Source organism: Nipponia nippon, unplaced genomic scaffold (assembly GCF_047370975.1).
Source record: "Nipponia nippon isolate SJK-2023a ecotype South Korea unplaced genomic scaffold, ASM4737097v1 scaffold_4, whole genome shotgun sequence".
Lineage (NCBI taxonomy): Eukaryota > Metazoa > Chordata > Aves > Pelecaniformes > Threskiornithidae > Nipponia > Nipponia nippon.
The window spans coordinates 35,122,608-35,140,078 of NW_028262358.1; the positions used below are offsets into that span (position 1 = coordinate 35,122,608).

At 45.5% G+C, this 17,471-nt stretch overlaps 1 protein-coding gene across 3 annotated transcripts in view; it reads left to right on the forward strand.

Moving 5' to 3' along the window:
• Positions 1-16,991: 16,991 nt before the first annotated feature.
• Positions 16,992-17,471, forward strand: part of MRPS18A (mitochondrial ribosomal protein S18A) — a 39,564-nt gene continuing 39,084 nt past the window's right edge. Inside the window, exons 1-2 of one of the 3 annotated variants that reach the window (XM_087776247.1) lie at positions 16,992-17,150; positions 17,301-17,332. In XM_087776247.1, coding sequence (XP_087632373.1) covers positions 17,051-17,150; positions 17,301-17,332 — 132 coding nt within the window. In that variant the 5' untranslated portion in view covers positions 16,992-17,050. The remainder of the gene's footprint in view (positions 17,151-17,300; positions 17,333-17,471) is intronic. The other 2 variants (XM_087776248.1, XM_009471826.2) reach the window with 2 other exon arrangements.

Genomic DNA, 17,471 nt, shown 5'->3' on the forward strand with positions numbered 1-17,471 from the left:
TTATCAAACCTCACCTGCCTCCTTGCTCAGATCCAAACCGGGGAGCCGTCACCCCTCCCTGCTCCCACCTCTCACCCTCATCACAGTCCCATTGCTGCTTGAAAGGTTTCTCCTCTCTGAGGAGCCCACACACGGTGTGATTACTGAACCCCACACATGGCTAGCAAGTCATGAGGGGCCGTTTGTGCTCCCGCTCCAATTTGCAGAAGTGGCCAACATACCGTGAATTACAAGTGTCAGATATCACAGGCACATCTCCAGCTGGATTTTCCATTCAGAGGGGTGGTATTGGTTCAACAAACGGCGGCAAGTGCCTCCCGAGTGTAAGAAAGAGGGGTGACTGTCAGAAAAGGGTCAGGGCTTGATCCCCTGCATCCATCCCTCCTCCTCACGCACTTGTGAGCTGAGGATGGGTTGCTCTGGGTTGCTCTGAAGTGCACGGCCTGTCACTGCATGCCAGTGAATATTCAGGCAGCCTATCTCGCATCTTTGAGCCTTTGATCCTATTTGCATACAAATGTCCTCAGAGATAAGGGGCAAAGGAGGGAGACAGAGGCAGGACTGTTTCTAGAGCAAACAGTGTGCCCTCTGCTTTCCCATGGAGAATCGGGAGCGCTGGGTCCCTTCCAAGCCACTGGCCTCATTGTACTCTGGGGACGAGCCCCACCGTCAAGCCTGGGCGCCAGGGCACCAAGAAGGAGCTCTCAACTCAACCCTGTGAATGGCAGAGCAGGGTTTATTTAAGTGTGAATTATTACTAATCGCTGCATGCGTTACAGCAGAGCATAGAGGTTCCAGCTGAAAAACGCGGTTTGCAGGCACAAACATACATACAACAGAAGCTCGTCCCTGCCACAGAGGTTAGAGTCTAAAGAAGAGCAGATGCTGATTCAAAAGGTCACAGCAGGGAACAGACCAGAGGCTGGCTTAGGCCAAGCTGAGTGCCTCAGCTATCAGGCAACACATGTAGGGAGGGAAAAACACGGGGAGGAAGCGCGGTCTGTAAAAGAAAGCAGGTAATGTACATGGGAGACTCAAGCAAAGAGATTCACTGGCACAAATCCCCAGCACCATGTATTCTTGCAACCAGAAGGCATCCTGATGAAAGCATACAAAATACTCGCAAAAAGAAAGACAACTGGGTGTTGCTGTTGTCCTTGGACACACAAGGGTGAACAGATATTCAATAAGATGAAGAAGCGACCAGTCCAAACTTCATCAAAGTAAATAATTTCCTTCACATCATCTGTAATTGGACTAAGCCGTCCCTAACACAAGAAGATGGGGAGGCCAAGAATTTAGCAAACCTTACAAGAAGATTGGACAATCACATGGATGAGAAGGGAAAAAAAACAACATCATAATGCTAGCTAACAACACTTTTGGAGAAGATGCTAAAATTCGTACTCCTGGTCCCAGTCCCGTCTCTGATGGGTAGGAACCAGGAAGTGATGTTAAGTGCAGAACAGATTGTGTTACATCTGCCTATTGCAAAGTTCTTGCACCTTCCCCTGAAGCATCTGGCAAAGGCATCAGAGAAAGCATCAGAGCATCAAAGACAGGATCCTGGAATAAATGGATTTGGGGGCTCACCCAGTTTGGCCATTTCAAGGCTCCAGGTTTCCAGGGTCAAGACTGCAATCTCCATATTAGCATATACAAAGTCCTTGCAGACACCAGTGAAGTGAAGCCATTTGAACTAGCATTGCCAGGGCTTGTGATGGGTTGTGGATCTCATTATAGTGTTCCCGTTTTTCCTTAAATCTCCAGATCCTGGTGATAGATGATTAGGTGAGAAACATGTTTTCTACATAAGACAAGTTTCTAGTCCTCTTGATTGTGGAGAAAAGTGAAAATTGTGACCCCAATGCAACACATTTTTCTACATGAGAGAAGCTCTTAGTCCTCTTCGCTGTGGGGAAAACTACAAAATCTGATTCGAAGGCAACTGTAAGGCTCAGAAACCAAGAGGCAAAAAGAGAAAATGCAGCATTTATTCTTTTACAAAAGCTCATGATTTTAAAGTTATCATGAATTTTTGTGGTCCAGCTTGAAATGTCTGAGACCTTGGGGCTTAGAATACTGAATTTAAAGCAATATGAACTGCTTTAAGCTCCCTCACATCTCAGTTCTTGCTAGCTTCTCTCAGTCACAGGGCTTCTGCTCGGCAGCTCTTCAGAAGCCCTCCTTTGCAGGGTCTGTCTCCCCCCGTGCTGCTGGCTTTCTAGATTTCATCAGACATCCCATCTGAGTCACTGCTTTTCTTAAAGCTCCAGCTCTCAGACTCGGTTGATTATGTGAAAACATACATCTTATAAGGAAAAGTTCCTACGCTTCATAACTGCCAGGAAAAGCTAGCAATGGAGCCTGAATGTAACCCGAAAGCCCAATATTGCAGGCCTGAGAAAAACACCAGTATCTTCTTACACTACCGAGACATTTATGATTTGAGAGATTTGGGTCTTGGATCGTGTATCTGAACAACTTCTGCTGGCAATGTTGCTCTCCCCAACCCTTGATTTTGAATGGGTGTCTCTTGCCTCCAGCTTGCTGCTCTGCCTTCCCAAATTTACACCACCACTTCCTAAAAAGGCTAAAAAGCTAAAAAGGACTCCAGAGTAGCATGGATTCTGGATGAAAAACGAGTTTGATGTTCAGTTCCTTCCCTCAAACACCAGAGCTTTGGCAGAGTTCAGTCCAGCTCAGGCACTAGTGGCACATGCTCAGTTTGGTCCTGGGCTTTGACCCAGCAAATGTCACCATTGTGCCTGCCTCCCACCCTCCAGCTGAGCTCTGTGCCCTGCTCCTCCCTTGTCTCAAGGCACAGCATCCCCGGGTGCCAGGGAGAGAAAGCAGCTCTCCTCTTCTGCCTCTGCGCCATTCCTGGCTCTCCAGCCAGGTGAGCAGAGGTAACTAGGAGCTGGCAAAGGTTATGACCAATTTCCCAGTGCTGTTGTAGTTCGGCTCTTGTTTCTACAGCACAGCACCCTGTCGAAGCTGTGCTTTCAGAGTCCCAAAGGCTTTCCAACTGAAGTTGGAGGGAGTTGGACCTGAGGGTTAGGGCGTTCACAATTTGCATGGGAAGCAAGTTAGTGCTCAAATCCAGGCTCTGACCCAGGTTTAGCATTCAATGTGAACATACCCATGTACTACAGTCTTGTCCTGGGGCCAACGTCTTATGGCAGCATCTTGAAGGCGAATGTACGCATCACCTAACTTTGTGTAACCTGCTCAGCAAGGGATTTCCAGTGTGTCCCTCACCCCAGTATGCAGGTGTGTGAGATTTGCATCTGTGGCTGCTGCACACAGGCCGAGCTTTCCAGGGAAGGTGTGTTTTCCAGCTCTTTTCTGTGCCAGTATTGCCGCCACCTGGAGATGAGAGGAATGAAGGGCTCCCAGCCATTTCCCTACCTTCATCCTTCTGCCTTTTCTCAGCCACAAAGCACCCTCCTCTACTTCAGCTGGAGGGAGAGCTGGCAACCTCCCAGCTCCTGTGGTTACGACGTCCCATGCACACAGGCTGTTGCGAGCCCTGCTCTGAGAAGGACAGGGCCCTTATGCTCTTGGTAAAAACACAGCTCCTGGGCACTAGGGGAAGCTTTGGTGAAAGAAAGCAACCCCCACTCAGCGCACTCTCAGTGCTGCACCTTCTGGGAGGAGGCAACTTGCCCTGGGCTTTCCTGTTCTTGTTAGTTTAGAATTTAAGTTGCAGATCTGCGCGAATGAATACACGCTTGTGTGTTCGGCAGAGCTGTACATGTAAAGGAGAAGGGGTTTTCTGTACGTATTTTATGGCACTGTCTGGGTACAGAGATGGGAGGGAGCTTATACACTGCATGTGCACGTGCACATTTTCATGTTGTCTGCACGTGTGTGCATGCGTATGTGCATTTCCATATTGTGTCTAATAGGCTCTTTGTTTCTCCAGAGAAGAAGGAAAAGGAAATCCGCATGTAATGAATCCATTTATTTTATGGAGCTCCCCTGGAGAGGGGCAGGGGAGCACGATTTATGCAAAAATACAGGCAGCTGCTGTTGGGAGGAGGACATCAATCTGGTTTTGATTTTCATTCATAAGTGGAGGTGGCCACACAAGCCAAGGCCTCGTAAACTCCCTGTAGAGGAGAGTGGCCCATTGGTGTCAGGCTGTCAGAGCCTATCTGGCCATTAGTATCGAGCCGCTCTCCTCTGCATCTGACTAATTCCTGCCCTGTTGTTCTGCCTTCCTAGGACGTGTTTCCCCGTGCCGAGGCCTCCCATTAGAAGACAGAGGCAGAGCTGTACTGGAGCACAGACTGAAATCTTCGTACTGAAGGCCAAAAAGCCCTTTACAGAGCATTTCCAGTTCATGTCACAATCTAGTGTATACTGTATACTGTTAAAAAAAAACCCAAAGCCTCATGACTTGTATGCTACAGTCCAGTTCCTCTCTGCCACTTATAAAAACACAGGGAGTGAGATGGGACGGAAAGACTCCTAGGCTGGAAGAAATGGCCTGGAAACTAGGTGCCACTCATCAGTCTTTTTTCCATCCCTGCCATTTTGCGTAACCCAATGCATATTGTCAGGACTGTGAGTGCAAAGGGATGGTGGAGAGTTTCCTGGTGGGAAAGATGTCTTAAGAGGGGCAGAGCTCTCAACAGAATTCTGTTTTATTATCTGATTCTTCATCAGATTAAGGGTCCATGGAGCTTATCCATCAGTAGCATAAGAGAAAACTGCCCTTAGCATACTCTAATTCGTACTATGACTGTCCCACATGACAAGGAAGTTATATTTGGCTTCCTGATGATCTGTCCCCAGCTGTCTTGTGCCAGGTTCTTGCTCATATGCAAAGAATCTAGCGCAAAATCTAACTCAGGGTCTGTATTCTTCACCATCACCTCATGCATGCCTGGTAGAGGTAGGCCAGTAAGTGGACAGACAGATACATCAATTCAGAAACCAAGAATGAAAACTAGTCTTTTCTGAAAACTGTCCTCATGTGCTACCAGCCATTAATTACTGGACAAAGTTAATAAATTCTGTATTTTAGTTACTCTCTGTAACTCAGGTCCGTACAGAGGACACATATTCTCTAGTTCTCAACACAGAATGATATTTTTAGATCCCTCAGATACATGTTGTCCTAACAGAGAACAGACAGCACTTGCCTGTTGACACTGAACTTCAGAAGATTTTTCCTTGCCAGAATTAAGGCCCAGTGGTGGGTCAGTGAGAAGAATTTGGAAGAAGAGATGTGGTTGACTTACCACTCCCTAAAATGCCCAAACCACCTTGCAGGAGAGGGATTCATTTTGAGAGCTGCAAAAAAGAAGGTGGCTCATATTCACATCTAACACCTTTGTTGATTTTCCAGGTAGTCTTTCCATGGCTTTCTAAGAACTTCCTTTGCCACCAGCTTATAAGACAAGCATGTTTACACTATGCTGCCAGCAACACAGCCCCTGGCATCACACTGCTTTTGCATTACCAGGCATTCTGAACTTCTTGTTCTCTAGTATCTGAAAGGGAAAAAAAAAGCTGCTTTGAAAGTATAAAGGCCAAGTATGCACTGATGTGAAATGCTGACTTTAGAGAAGCAGCCACAAGGAATGTTTGTTTCTGAAACCAGTGGGATCAGGGCCTCTTCCTGAAGCCAAAAGTGGTGGGTCAACTGGGCTGTCGGTTTTCAGGCCAAGAGAAGGAGCTGCTTTTACAGGCCACATTGTAAAAAGCTCCTATAACAGAGTCTGATCTGTGGAGGAATGGATCAGGTTGCAGAGCTCCCACCAGCAGAAGCCTTCAAGGATAGAGTTGGATCCATTTCACAATGTTGTCTTGAAAGAGGCCTAATTGTGCACTAAGTCTCAGAACTACTGGCCCTGTAGCAGAGACTAACAAAGATCAGCTGAAAGGCCTCGAATTTACAGTAAAGTGCCTTTATCCACACTTGCCCCTAGAGAATCCCCAGTTCAATGATTTTACTCCATTTGAGAGACAAGACTGAGAACCAATGACCAAAACACTGTGCAAGCCGGCTGAGTAGCTAAAAGTAAACAGGTCACCTTAATGCTCTCCTGTTTTACATTTTCCTTCCTTGTGCATCACCATGGGTATCTTTAGTAGCATTGCAAAGGATATTTAGAATTAGGGAAATGTTGAACTGATCTACCTCTCCACCTCATGCATGTTTTCACTTCCACTTATCAAGTGCACATGTATCAAGTGCACGTGTTTCAAGTCATCTTATGAACTGAACATCTTATGAAATCTTGGTTGAATGATACTGTATCAATCAAAGTTTTTCAATGGTCCCTTCAGCTCTAGTTTGTGCAACTCTTCATTTTAATGTGTTCATCTTCATACAGACCTACAGGGAAGAGGCACAATTATGTCCCAGTTATGGTTAAGTCCCTGAGGACTTAAAGACTAAGGCCTGTCCCACACTGCAAAGCTCATCCAGCCAAAGAGGGCTGCTGATGTAATTGTGCCAGCAAAAACCCTCATGCAGATGCATTTAAACTGATGCAACCCTATGCTGTCCTCATTTTTGTCACTGGGTAAACAAGGGAATGGCCCTAGGCTGGGAAGAGAGGAGGCAGTAAACGACGCCCAGTCCAGCAGAAAGACTTCTAGACATGCAGACCATATTCCCACTAGGTGGCTCTGCCAATGTAGCTATGCTCTTGATCATTCAGTAATTACTCTAAGCTATTATTTCTCAAGCACAACCACATAGACCACAAATAGGTACTCTGTACTTCATGAATGGCCAGCATGCAAAAGCTTATTCTTATTCTTGCTATTCTCTTGGAGTTTGACTTTTGCTTCTAAAAATGTGTCATTTGATTGGTCACAAGAAAAACTTGTTGGAAAAATCACTTCATGACTTGCCAAGGTCATGCAGAAAGTCTGTGGCAAAACAGAGAACTGAACCCAGGTGGCCTCCATCCTCGGCTACTCACCTAATCATGGACCAGATGCTGCATTAGAAGCAGAACAGCCTGGAAGCATCCTGAGAACATTTATGCCACCATCAGGATGTAACAACCCAGAAAACAGGAAGCAAAATAATCCTGGGAGAAAGGGTGAGCTGCCTTGACAGACACAAGGGCATGCTCACATATGCTACTGCATGGCTAAAGACATGGCATGCTGAATATCCCACAACATAGCACTACATACACCTGCATGTCATGCTATGATACGACAGCTCTTTTCCAAATAGACAGCTCTGAGGTCAATGAGAGGAAATAGTTTCCGCCAGTATCTCTGAAGATCAAGAGAAGCCTCCATACAACTGCAGTGAGGACTACGCAGTGGAATTAGACAGCAGCTGTGAGCAGAGACGGTTCCAGCCTGGCCTCAGGGCACCCACGAAGGGCACAGTAAATTCTGCTACTCCTTACGCAAAAGCTATAGGTCCATTGCTGCCTGTTTGGAAAGGGTCTTAGTATACAAGAAGGAAAGTTGAGAAAAACTTTAAGAGCCTAGCCTAGTTCAGCTGGTTGAGAACAAAGTCCCTTCTAGCAGCAAATAACTCAGCATGGCCCTGACTCCTTCATCTAGGAGGTGACTTCCATCCAAGAGCTCCTCACCAGGAATTACACCTTTTCAGCCAGCTCTCTGCAGTTCCTACTGACTTGGCCTAATGAAAGTGACTCCTAATCAAGACTGGTTTAGTAAAGTTCCTACCGGATCAAAACTGACCTCAGCTGGCTCCTGTTCTTTCCAAAAAGCTCCTGCTGATTTGGCTGACTGTCCGAGCTCCAGGAAAATTGCATGTAAACCCTGCATTTGCAGAGGGTAAATTCTCCCTTTCTGGAACACAAAAAAGACAGGAGCAAAGCCAACAGGAACAAACAGAGTCAATTTGTCTGGATGGAAATGTTTGCAGCCACCCCTGCTCTAGGGCTACTGACCCTGAGCAGGACACCAAGACATCCTGGGCAGACCGGCACCCCAGGCCTCAGTGACACAAGCTTCCCCAGCCCCTCGGCCACTTTCTTGCTAGCTTTTTTTGACTGCTCCAGGCCTGGACACCAGCACAACTTCATGCTACAGCCACTTGCAGAGAGAGCTATCCTTACAAAGAGTTATTTCATCTTGCAAGGAGCCAATAATTCAGTCCTGAAGAGGACACTCAGAGGCACCCTGTACTTTGGGGATGAGCCCAGCAGAACTTTCATGCACTTTCCTCACCCCTCTCAAGCCCTTGGCAGAACCAGGATTCGAAACGATCGCTTTGATTAGAGGCCTATGGTCACTTAAGCATCTGACTTCCATGCATGGCCCACCTGGCAAGGCAGGCACACCTCCCCCAAACCCACGCCAGGCCCATAACATTTGCAGGCTGTGTGGGCTGCTCTGCTTCAGGGCCGAGGAGCCTGCCGCGTTCCCCTCCAGCTGCGTCGTTGGCAGCATCATGCTGACAGGTTCAAGCCGTGCAGAGAGGGTTGTTTTTATAACCCGCTCTCTTTTAACAAAACTTTCCCAAGCTTATTCCTCTACGTTATAGTCAAGATCACCTGCTGCTCAGGGGGATTCAGATTCTTAAAGGAAAATTGCAAAACAAAACAGGAAAGATTGACACATAGTGGCATTCAAGGAAGAAGAAAGCACCCTAGCACTAACCAGTTACTCCAAATACTGAAGTCTGCCAATATCCCTCCTTCCTGACTGGCAACTCCCCTCCGTTCTCTGTTGTTCCCTGGTGTCTCCACAACAAACTCTGCAGATGCTCCTCATACTGACCTGCAGCTCTCCTACTATTCCAGCCCTGGGACCACAACATATTGCCCAGTAGTTGTCTTTGAGCCTTGATCGATAGCCCCCAATGCCACAGTGACATGCTGGTCTACTCACAGGTTAATCACCACTCGGCTCTGTGATCCCACAACCCATCTCTGCTGGCACGCCTTGGCCTTCGCTTATGGCACCCCAACTGTTCTTGTCCCAGATTCACAGCACAGCTCCTTCCATGCACCTCAGTCCTGACTCGCCACCTCCTTTAGCCCATACAGATGGAAACCAGCAGATGTGGAACATGTGAGTCGCTCTGCTGTATCAGTCCCAAGGTCTCTGTAGTTCCGTATTTCACTTCTAGAAAAAGCTACCAGACAAGTCAAGGGAGGATGAAAAATCCACTTAGTAACCTGTCCACCATCCAAATTTGAACTGATATTAGTTTAAAAGCCTGAAACATGATGTTTATTCTGGCTTTCAGTTGTGTTATTAATAACTACAGTGACTCTCCACATACTTGCCATTCACACACTGCCCAATCAAGTATATTCTCAATAATATTGGTGAGCACGCTGAGAAGTGTTGCTCAGGTCTTTTCCTAAACTAAAAGAATTACATTAGAGCACTTCAAGATGTCTGAGCAAATGAGTTTTCTCCCAGTCATGCATTATCTTCTGGCATTCTACAGGGAACTTAATTTGCCATTGAGCTGCCTTTTCAGTAAGCTTAGCTGGGTCTCTCTGAACTTCCTCGCAGTTCCTCTCTAGTCTTGACCAACCTAAATTTGGCTAGTGCTCACATACTAATATTTAAAGCTCCCGCAGTGCAAATGAAAAAAACACGCTATAACAGGATTCTAAACAATGCCATTTGTTATTGTTTTTAAATTTTTGTATTGAATTTCATGCTTTTGAATCCACAGCCCTGGAGACCAAAGCCCCATTCTTACCCAAAAGGAGCTGCACAGGCAAGACAAGAACAAGTTTCTTCACAGTGTGCTGGAGGATCAACTTCTACGTTCCCTAGCGAGTTTAGACTCTGAGGAATATTTAGTCCACAACTTCTCTGATTAAACTATCAATGAGTGCAATGAAAGTCCAATGCCTTTTTGAGACAGGGATATTCTCGCCCACTAGGAACTGGACTACAAAAAAACAACTTCTTTCACACATGTGCTGCCAAAGAGCTGTCAAATGGAAACAGCTTATTGTGAAATGCTTTTGTCATGAGAATGAATATTCACTCAAGAACAAAACAAAACCTATCAACCTCTCTGACTTCAAAAACAAAAAGCCCTCTGGCCAAGAGTTTCAAAGTTGTTCACCACCCTCAGTTGGCTTGAGATCCAGGATCCAACAAAGTTCAAGAGCTGCTGCCCAGTAGGGCAGGGAATGAGATCCCAAACAGGTGTGGACCAGGTGTGAAAAAGTAGAAGGTTAACACACCCCATCCATCACTGGACAGCACATCTGTAAAAACGGAAATAAATATTAACTCAAGTCAAAATCTTGTCTGGAGATGAGCAGAATTCTCCCCAGTGGCAACTAAAGAATATCATGTGGTGAGGACTGCAGCTGAGCTGATTTACTGCTAAACTGCACTTGTATGGCTGCAAGAGGCTCTCGTTCCCTCGCTGCTGAATTGCTTCTTCTCAGTACAAGAGACAGAGAGTCCTAGTGCTCTTCTGAATATATCTCTGGTTCATTTTTCCAGTTGCAAAGCAAATGGTTTGAAGTTTCATTGTCTTGCCAGACTCATAAAAAGAAACTATCAAGCGCTAGCCAAATTGCGAAGCATGTTTTATGAAAACCCAATTAAACTCTGGCCATCAGTATCTCACTTTCATCTCTGCCGAGCACTGTCTCAGCTTTCTTGTTGCACGCCAAGCTCATATTCTTCTCTGATTCACTCAGTCAGATTACAGTTAACAGTTTTGTTTTGTTGTTTTGGAGGGGAACGAAGGCAGAGCCCTTCTTGTTTATATACTAGATCCGCAGGGTACCAGAAACAAGTATCTTTGGGGTCAGGAGGGGAGTGTATTTCCATGTCTCAGATATCAAAATGGGAATTGCATGTCATTATCACTCACACAAACAGACGCTGAATGCCTTTCCCGGAAAGAACTGACAGAAATTAAATGAAAAGAGAAGCAGCACTGCACTGCAATACACTTTGGAAATCCTCATCAGTGGCATAGCTCTTTGAGCTGCACAACATGCCAGAGGCCCACGTAGACCCTGCAGCCCAACGTTCCAGGAGAACTGGCAAGTGTCATAAAAGTACTCCCGTGCCCTTCTTTCCCCGAAGGAAATTCCCTCTTCCCTTATCTGTCTCTAAACAGATAAGGTGTCCAGCTGGCTGTGACTCATATTAGGAAGCCGTAAGAAGTGCAAGAACATATTGTGTTTTCACCTGACTGGCAAGGAGGCCAATACTATTATTTTCTAGCAGCCTCCAAGTCTCTTCCAGGCCACTGATTAATGAAAGTAAAGAATTCACTAAAAAATGCAATGCAACAGATTGCAAAGCAGAAAGCACATACAGTTAGGGATGAAGTAAAACCGATTTTAATAGACCAACGACCATCATTCCAGCCCATCTGATCTTTTTTCCAACATGCCAGTCCTGGAAGCAAGCTTGATGATGATGACTGAAAAAAAACAAACACAGACACCCTACTGTCCTGTACTGTTATCACTCTTCTATTGTCTTCTACTGCCTTCTATTTAGAAGACTGTCTAATAAGACTGCCTCCTATTGTCTACTATTCAGTGTAATTTTGGTGCTAAGTGATAAAAATGCAGCGAGAAGGGCAGTCCCTGCTTTTATTTGTCATGATATTTGAGGCTTTTCATGCTGAACAATATCAGCAAATGCAAAAAAAAATAACGTAGAGAGCAAATACGTTCTTTCCAGATTTGCAAAATGCAAAGATAAATGGAGGTTCAGATAACTGTGCTCTGTTGATTAGACAAATCTGCTAGGACTCAGAGGGGTAGCAAACATAGGTGTGTACAAGAAGTGCCACGTCCTAAACTTCCAATCAGCTGGAAAACAGCAGCATCACAAAGAAATGCCACTCTGAGAGCTACATCAACAGCACAGTTGCCTAAGTGAGAGCTCTTCTCAGAAATACTCGGAGGAGTTAGATGACTGAAAGCCTCCAGAAGCAAAGGGCTTTGAGGCGAATCCAGCTGATATATTTGTTATATGGTGCCAGCATAATTTCCGCGAATGGCTAGAGAAAAGGGGAAGCATGAAAAGGGTCAGTTGGGAATGTATGTGCGTGTGGGGGAGGGGGGCAAAGAAAAGGCAAAACTAGCTGAGAACAGGCTCCATTTAAATTGCATACAGACCTCACACAAAGCACAGAGAATTGGTCAGTAGATTGAAGCCATCTGGCTGGAGGAGCCATAAGAGGAAAACCCTGCTGGAGATCTCTCCATCACGTCCCATCATGGTCCAACATCAGAGCACACAGCACGGGCTTCCCCCACTCCAATCTCATGGAGCTAAATATGGGAAGAAGAGCAAGAAGAGGTCTGCAAAGTTCATCGTTACGACAGAGCCTTCTCGCAAAGTATAAACCCAGCTGGCACTCTCTCCTGCAAACTATTTCAGTCTTGACTTTGTCTTGTTACAAAAATCCCACTTCACTTAAAGTCTAGGTGCTTGATTCCTGGCCGGAACAGGCTGCAGAGCCTGCTCTGCGCTCAGACAGCCTCATGTAAATCTTGACCAGAGTGATCGCAGGCTGAGCTTGTGGATCTTCCTGCACTCAGAGACAGGGGTGTGCAGCTTACAGATGTCCATGCTAAATACTCGATGAAGCAGTTTCTACAGCGACGCATCAGTTTGCCAGAAGGAAGGATTGGGCATCACTGGTTTTGCCTACACTGTCCCAAGGCCTCTCTGGTAAACCTCAGGCTTTGGTGGCAACAAGAGAGAAACTGAGTCGAGGCTATACGTGCTGCAGCCAACAGCACAAAACACTGACACAGGCAGCTGGCTTCAGGCTTTCGTGACTCCCCAGTGAAAGACCACCCCAGGGCTCTCCTCATGTGAATGAACCCGAGGATCCCAGGTCTCCTCCTGCTCATCCTCACCATTTACAAGCACGGCTGTTGTTGAAGGCAAACTCAGCATTCGTTACAATCCAGCCTGGAAACATCTGAAGACACAACATTTTTATTATAAAAACATATAAACATGTTTTAAAATGTATAAAACATATTTTATTTTTACGGCCCAGATAAACTCTCTGACTTCAGTTCATGCAAATTAACGCTGCTTGTGTTTCAGCACACCGGTATCTGAACATTCAACTATGTGGTGGTCTTTATGCCAACCATCCCTTACAAATTTAATGTTTTTCTTTGTCTCTTTTTCTGAAGTCACTCTTCCACCTGGGTTGGAAAAAATAAGAAGGCACTACTTAACATCTGGAAAAATTAAAGCTCTGGAAGTTTGCCGGTCTGATTGCCATGGTGTTGTTACAGAGGTTTTGTTTCTTACGATTCTCCCATGCAGCACAAATATTAATTGCCAGAGATCAAATCTCAGTGCAAGTGGTTCAGTTGTTTTCCATCATTTTGACTTGCCCACATGGAACATTCCCAAAATGTCAAAAGTCATTAATATTTTTTAAACTCTGAACTTATCATTTCTGTATCAGAAGTGACTTTCAGTGATCCTAAAGGTTTCCCCCTCTAACAAATGCCATCGCTGAGGTATTTCAGCTGGTGTCAGCAATGCCACAGATACTGTGTATAAGACCAGTAGCAGTGAAAACACATAAGGAGAGGGGCGGGGGGAGAAACAGACCTGAAGTGCTCTTGAAAAAGGAAGTTGGATTAATTTTCCCACTGGATTTTTCTTGTTTACACTTAGCTTGAAATCTTGGAAGGAAACATAATGAAATTATTACTTGGCTATTTTACTTTGAAAAATAACCATATCCACTGGGAAAATAAGAAAACCTTAAAAATATAAACAAGTTATTTTCAAGTGAGTCGCTCATTCTCCTACCAGAGTGCCATCTCTCCCTGCTCTCTTTTCCTTCTTACCATCTCCAGCCACCTTTTCATCCTCCTCCACACTTTGAATTATTCTGTCCCAGTATCCTTCTCCTCCACCCTCTAAAGTCTGTTTCAGGAGCTGGTTGTCACTTCTGCGTGGACACAGGCATTTGGGGTACGCTGTTGTTGTGTGGAAGGGGCAGGCATTTCCCGCTGACGGGCCTGTGGCCACTCTCGACCAGGACACCTGATTCGCCTATGTGAGGTGAACCTCTGCGCCCTAATGGACTGGGGACGCTGGACGGTCTTCAGAAAGGTTTCCGTAGCGCAGTGGTTGAGTAGGATGAATGGCATTTTTGGTGCAACGTGATTGTTAGCTATTCCCTTCTCTTATTCAGACATATGGGGGGTTTGTCACTTTTTTTTTTTTTACAGTGAGAAATTTGATTTGCATTATCCAGACATTTTTTATGTAACTATAAAATATTATTGTAATATGCTCTAAGTATGGACTACCCAACAGGATAAACCCATGAATCTGTGTCTTTCTCACTACAACCGAGCGTGCCCAGAACAGTTCTCAAGATCTGTAGCATTTAATATACTTACATAGCCAACAAGTCATTTTGAAGAGCTCATTAAATTTCCTCCTTTAAAATCTTGGATGATCAATTGTTGGACTTGAACACATTTCTTCTGCTTTTGATCACCCAACATCAAATGACAAGCTATAATAAAAATTCTAGACGTTTTGCAACCTCCTCATCACCAGATTCAGAAGGTTTCCTAATTTTTCAAGAAGGGGGAAGGGAGGAAGGCTGTTGGATGCAAAGTGAACACTGACCTGTACTGACCCCTTCTGGAAAGCACAAAAAATGTACCATTGGAAACAAACCTGTACTGGTCCTGGGGGCGCGTGTGGGAACTACATGACCTAATAGCTTTTTCCATCTCGATTTCTATGACTTTTAATCATGTTTGGTTGGAACAGCCTCAGCCTCCATAAGCTATTTGCACGGGTATGGCTCTGGAGCAGACATACATGTCATCCATTAGCATCCAACAGAGTAGAAAAGGCCCAAAGGACCAGAAAAGTTTCTTTGTAGTTGGAAGCAGAAAAGAGTAATACGTTATAAGAAATAAGAAAAATGGCAAAACATATTCCATTTTTCAGACAAGAAAAGAACACAGGTTAATCTGAAAAGAAAAATGGAGCCTTACAGCACATCTACAATGTCTAATCCCAAAGCAGTTCAAACAAGGGAATACCATTTCTTTGAGAAGAGTCCCATAAAATCCCTAGAGGCCATAAGCAATTAGGACATAAGTTTCTCATCTAAAATATGATACTCCCTTGCTCCTGACCAGACCCACACTCGGGAGCACAGGTTTAATTTTAATTCAAAAGGAAAAGGACTCATTCTTCAATGGCTGGTCACATCCCATTCCATTCCTTGGAAACATCCAGTTCTATCTAAACTGGACAACCCTCCACAGTGCCGACAAATCAGACCATGGCTGAACTGACTTACAGAAAGAAAATCACCTTCTTTTCTCTCTCGTGTACATGGACATAGTGTTCAGGGCTATTTTTCTTTTCCCCTGAATACAAGGGCTTGATGAAATAAACACATTCAAAAATTATCTGCAAGAAATCAGAAATATGTCAAATTTCCAAACTTGGAAAGAGATGATGGGCTTCAACTCAAATTGGCACATTCTTTGTTTGTCTCCTTGGGACTTGATGGTCTGCATTGCTAACAGTTGTAGAAAATACTCAGAACACAAAGAAAACATCTCGGGAGAAGAGGCAATTCGCTCAACCCAGGAACTGCAGGTTTTTAAGAAAGCAACTATTTTCCTTCTTTGCATTAAATGATGGGTCACTTAAATTACTTCAGAGACAGAATTTGTTTGAAGGCGAGGACAGCAAGTGGAGTACTTACTGTATCTGAACTATCACCACGTTGCTGGCCTCTATCTGTCCGACCAAGAGCTGTGGTGCTGCTTAAGTATCTTCATCAAAAGTCTTATGACATGGAGAAACTCTTGAACAGCCCCTAACCCTCTGTCTACATATCTTTACCATGGTGAGCCAGCACTGTGCTTACCAACTGATGGTTTCTATCCCATGAAGAGAGTCACCCCTTTAGTTTTCCCCATCACAAGAGGAAGGGAAGCCAGCAGAAGAAATTGCATTTAATTTAAGCCACTGAATAAACTCTCCTGTCAGGTTGTTTCAGCCAAACTCCTTCCACTAGGATAAAACTCTCTATATAAGGGAAAAAAAAAAAAAAAACCAAACTCGTAAAATGTGACATCACTACACCACTGGGCCTAGCAATGTTCCTTCTCCTCATAAGGAAGTTATCCCTAGACTGGATGGCAGTAAACATTTTGTTTGGCTCTTACGTTTAAGCTTTTGGACAAGCTAAAGAACACCCTGCTTCTAGAGATCATTATATAGCATAATGTGGCGAGAGGGGAAGAGGTCTCTTCCGGCAAGCATTCTTACTCAATTTGTTCTCTGAATAAGTGGGATGGCCCTGTGCTTGGCATAGAGCACAGGAGTCTGGACAGAAGCCCTGCCTTCATTCCCACTTCTTTGGAAAGTCCCAGAGCTCAGTGCTCAGATCTGCCACGGAAGGAGATTTGCAAACTGGACTGTAACAAGAAGCAAGTGTAACACACAAGAGGAAGGCGGTGGATGACCTCCTGAGACAGGAAGATCAGATTTTATTTTACATTAAATTTTACATTTATGTCATGCTTTGTATTTTACACCACATTGTAGCTAGAAACTCAGAAAAATGTACAGAACATCTTGCATGAGCACTGTTGACCACTGATGGAATAGAACACCATGAATGTCCCTCAACGCACATGACTTCCACGGGATTTTATTTCACTCCATGAGTTTTGCTTCCTGGATTTTTTTAAGCTAAACCACCCCTTGCTCTTCCTCTCACTGGGGAGCCAGGACAGACTCAGGAGCCATGGCAGGAGTGCAGCTCCGGCCTCCATAACACGAAGCCAGCACTACCTCTAGATTCACCGCCACCCCAAGCTGACAGAAGCTGGGGCGGGGGAGGGAAACACCACACTTAAAACAAACAGACAAACAAATGAAAAAATAATGAAAACCAACCCGGGGGAAGATGCTGGGCAGGGGAATAACAGCCTCCCGCCTCCTCCTTCTCCCCAGGTGACAGGGGCGGGGAACAGACGCGCATCAAAATGGCGGCGGCAGAGCCCGCCTTCCCGCTGGCGGAAGCGGGAGTGACGGCAGCGCCGGCGACGGCAAGATGGCGGCGCCCAGCTTGCTGCGCGGGGGCTTGAGGCGGTTGTTCACCGGGCTCTTCGGGAGCGGTTGGGCCTCGCCGCCGGCCCGAGCCCTCCGGGAGGGTGAGTCCGGGGGCTGCTCTGCGCCCTGTTGCCTCACCGTGTTCGGAAGAGACGGTTGCGTTGACTGTGTTTCACCCTCTCCCCCAAAAAAATACTGTTCGTTTTAGGCTGAATGAGTCTCATTTTGTCCTCCCATCTCTTTTTTTGCAGTCGTGGAGGTGACAGAAGGCAACACGACCACAGTAAGTCCCTGCACCCTTTTTCTTCAGTAGCCACCCTTGCTGTCGCTTGTCCCTCCTTCAGCCTCCTGTTGTGTATGTGTGTCCATGTCCGCCCCGCCAAAGAAAAAAAAAAAAAAAAAGGGCAAAAGGGTCGCTTTTC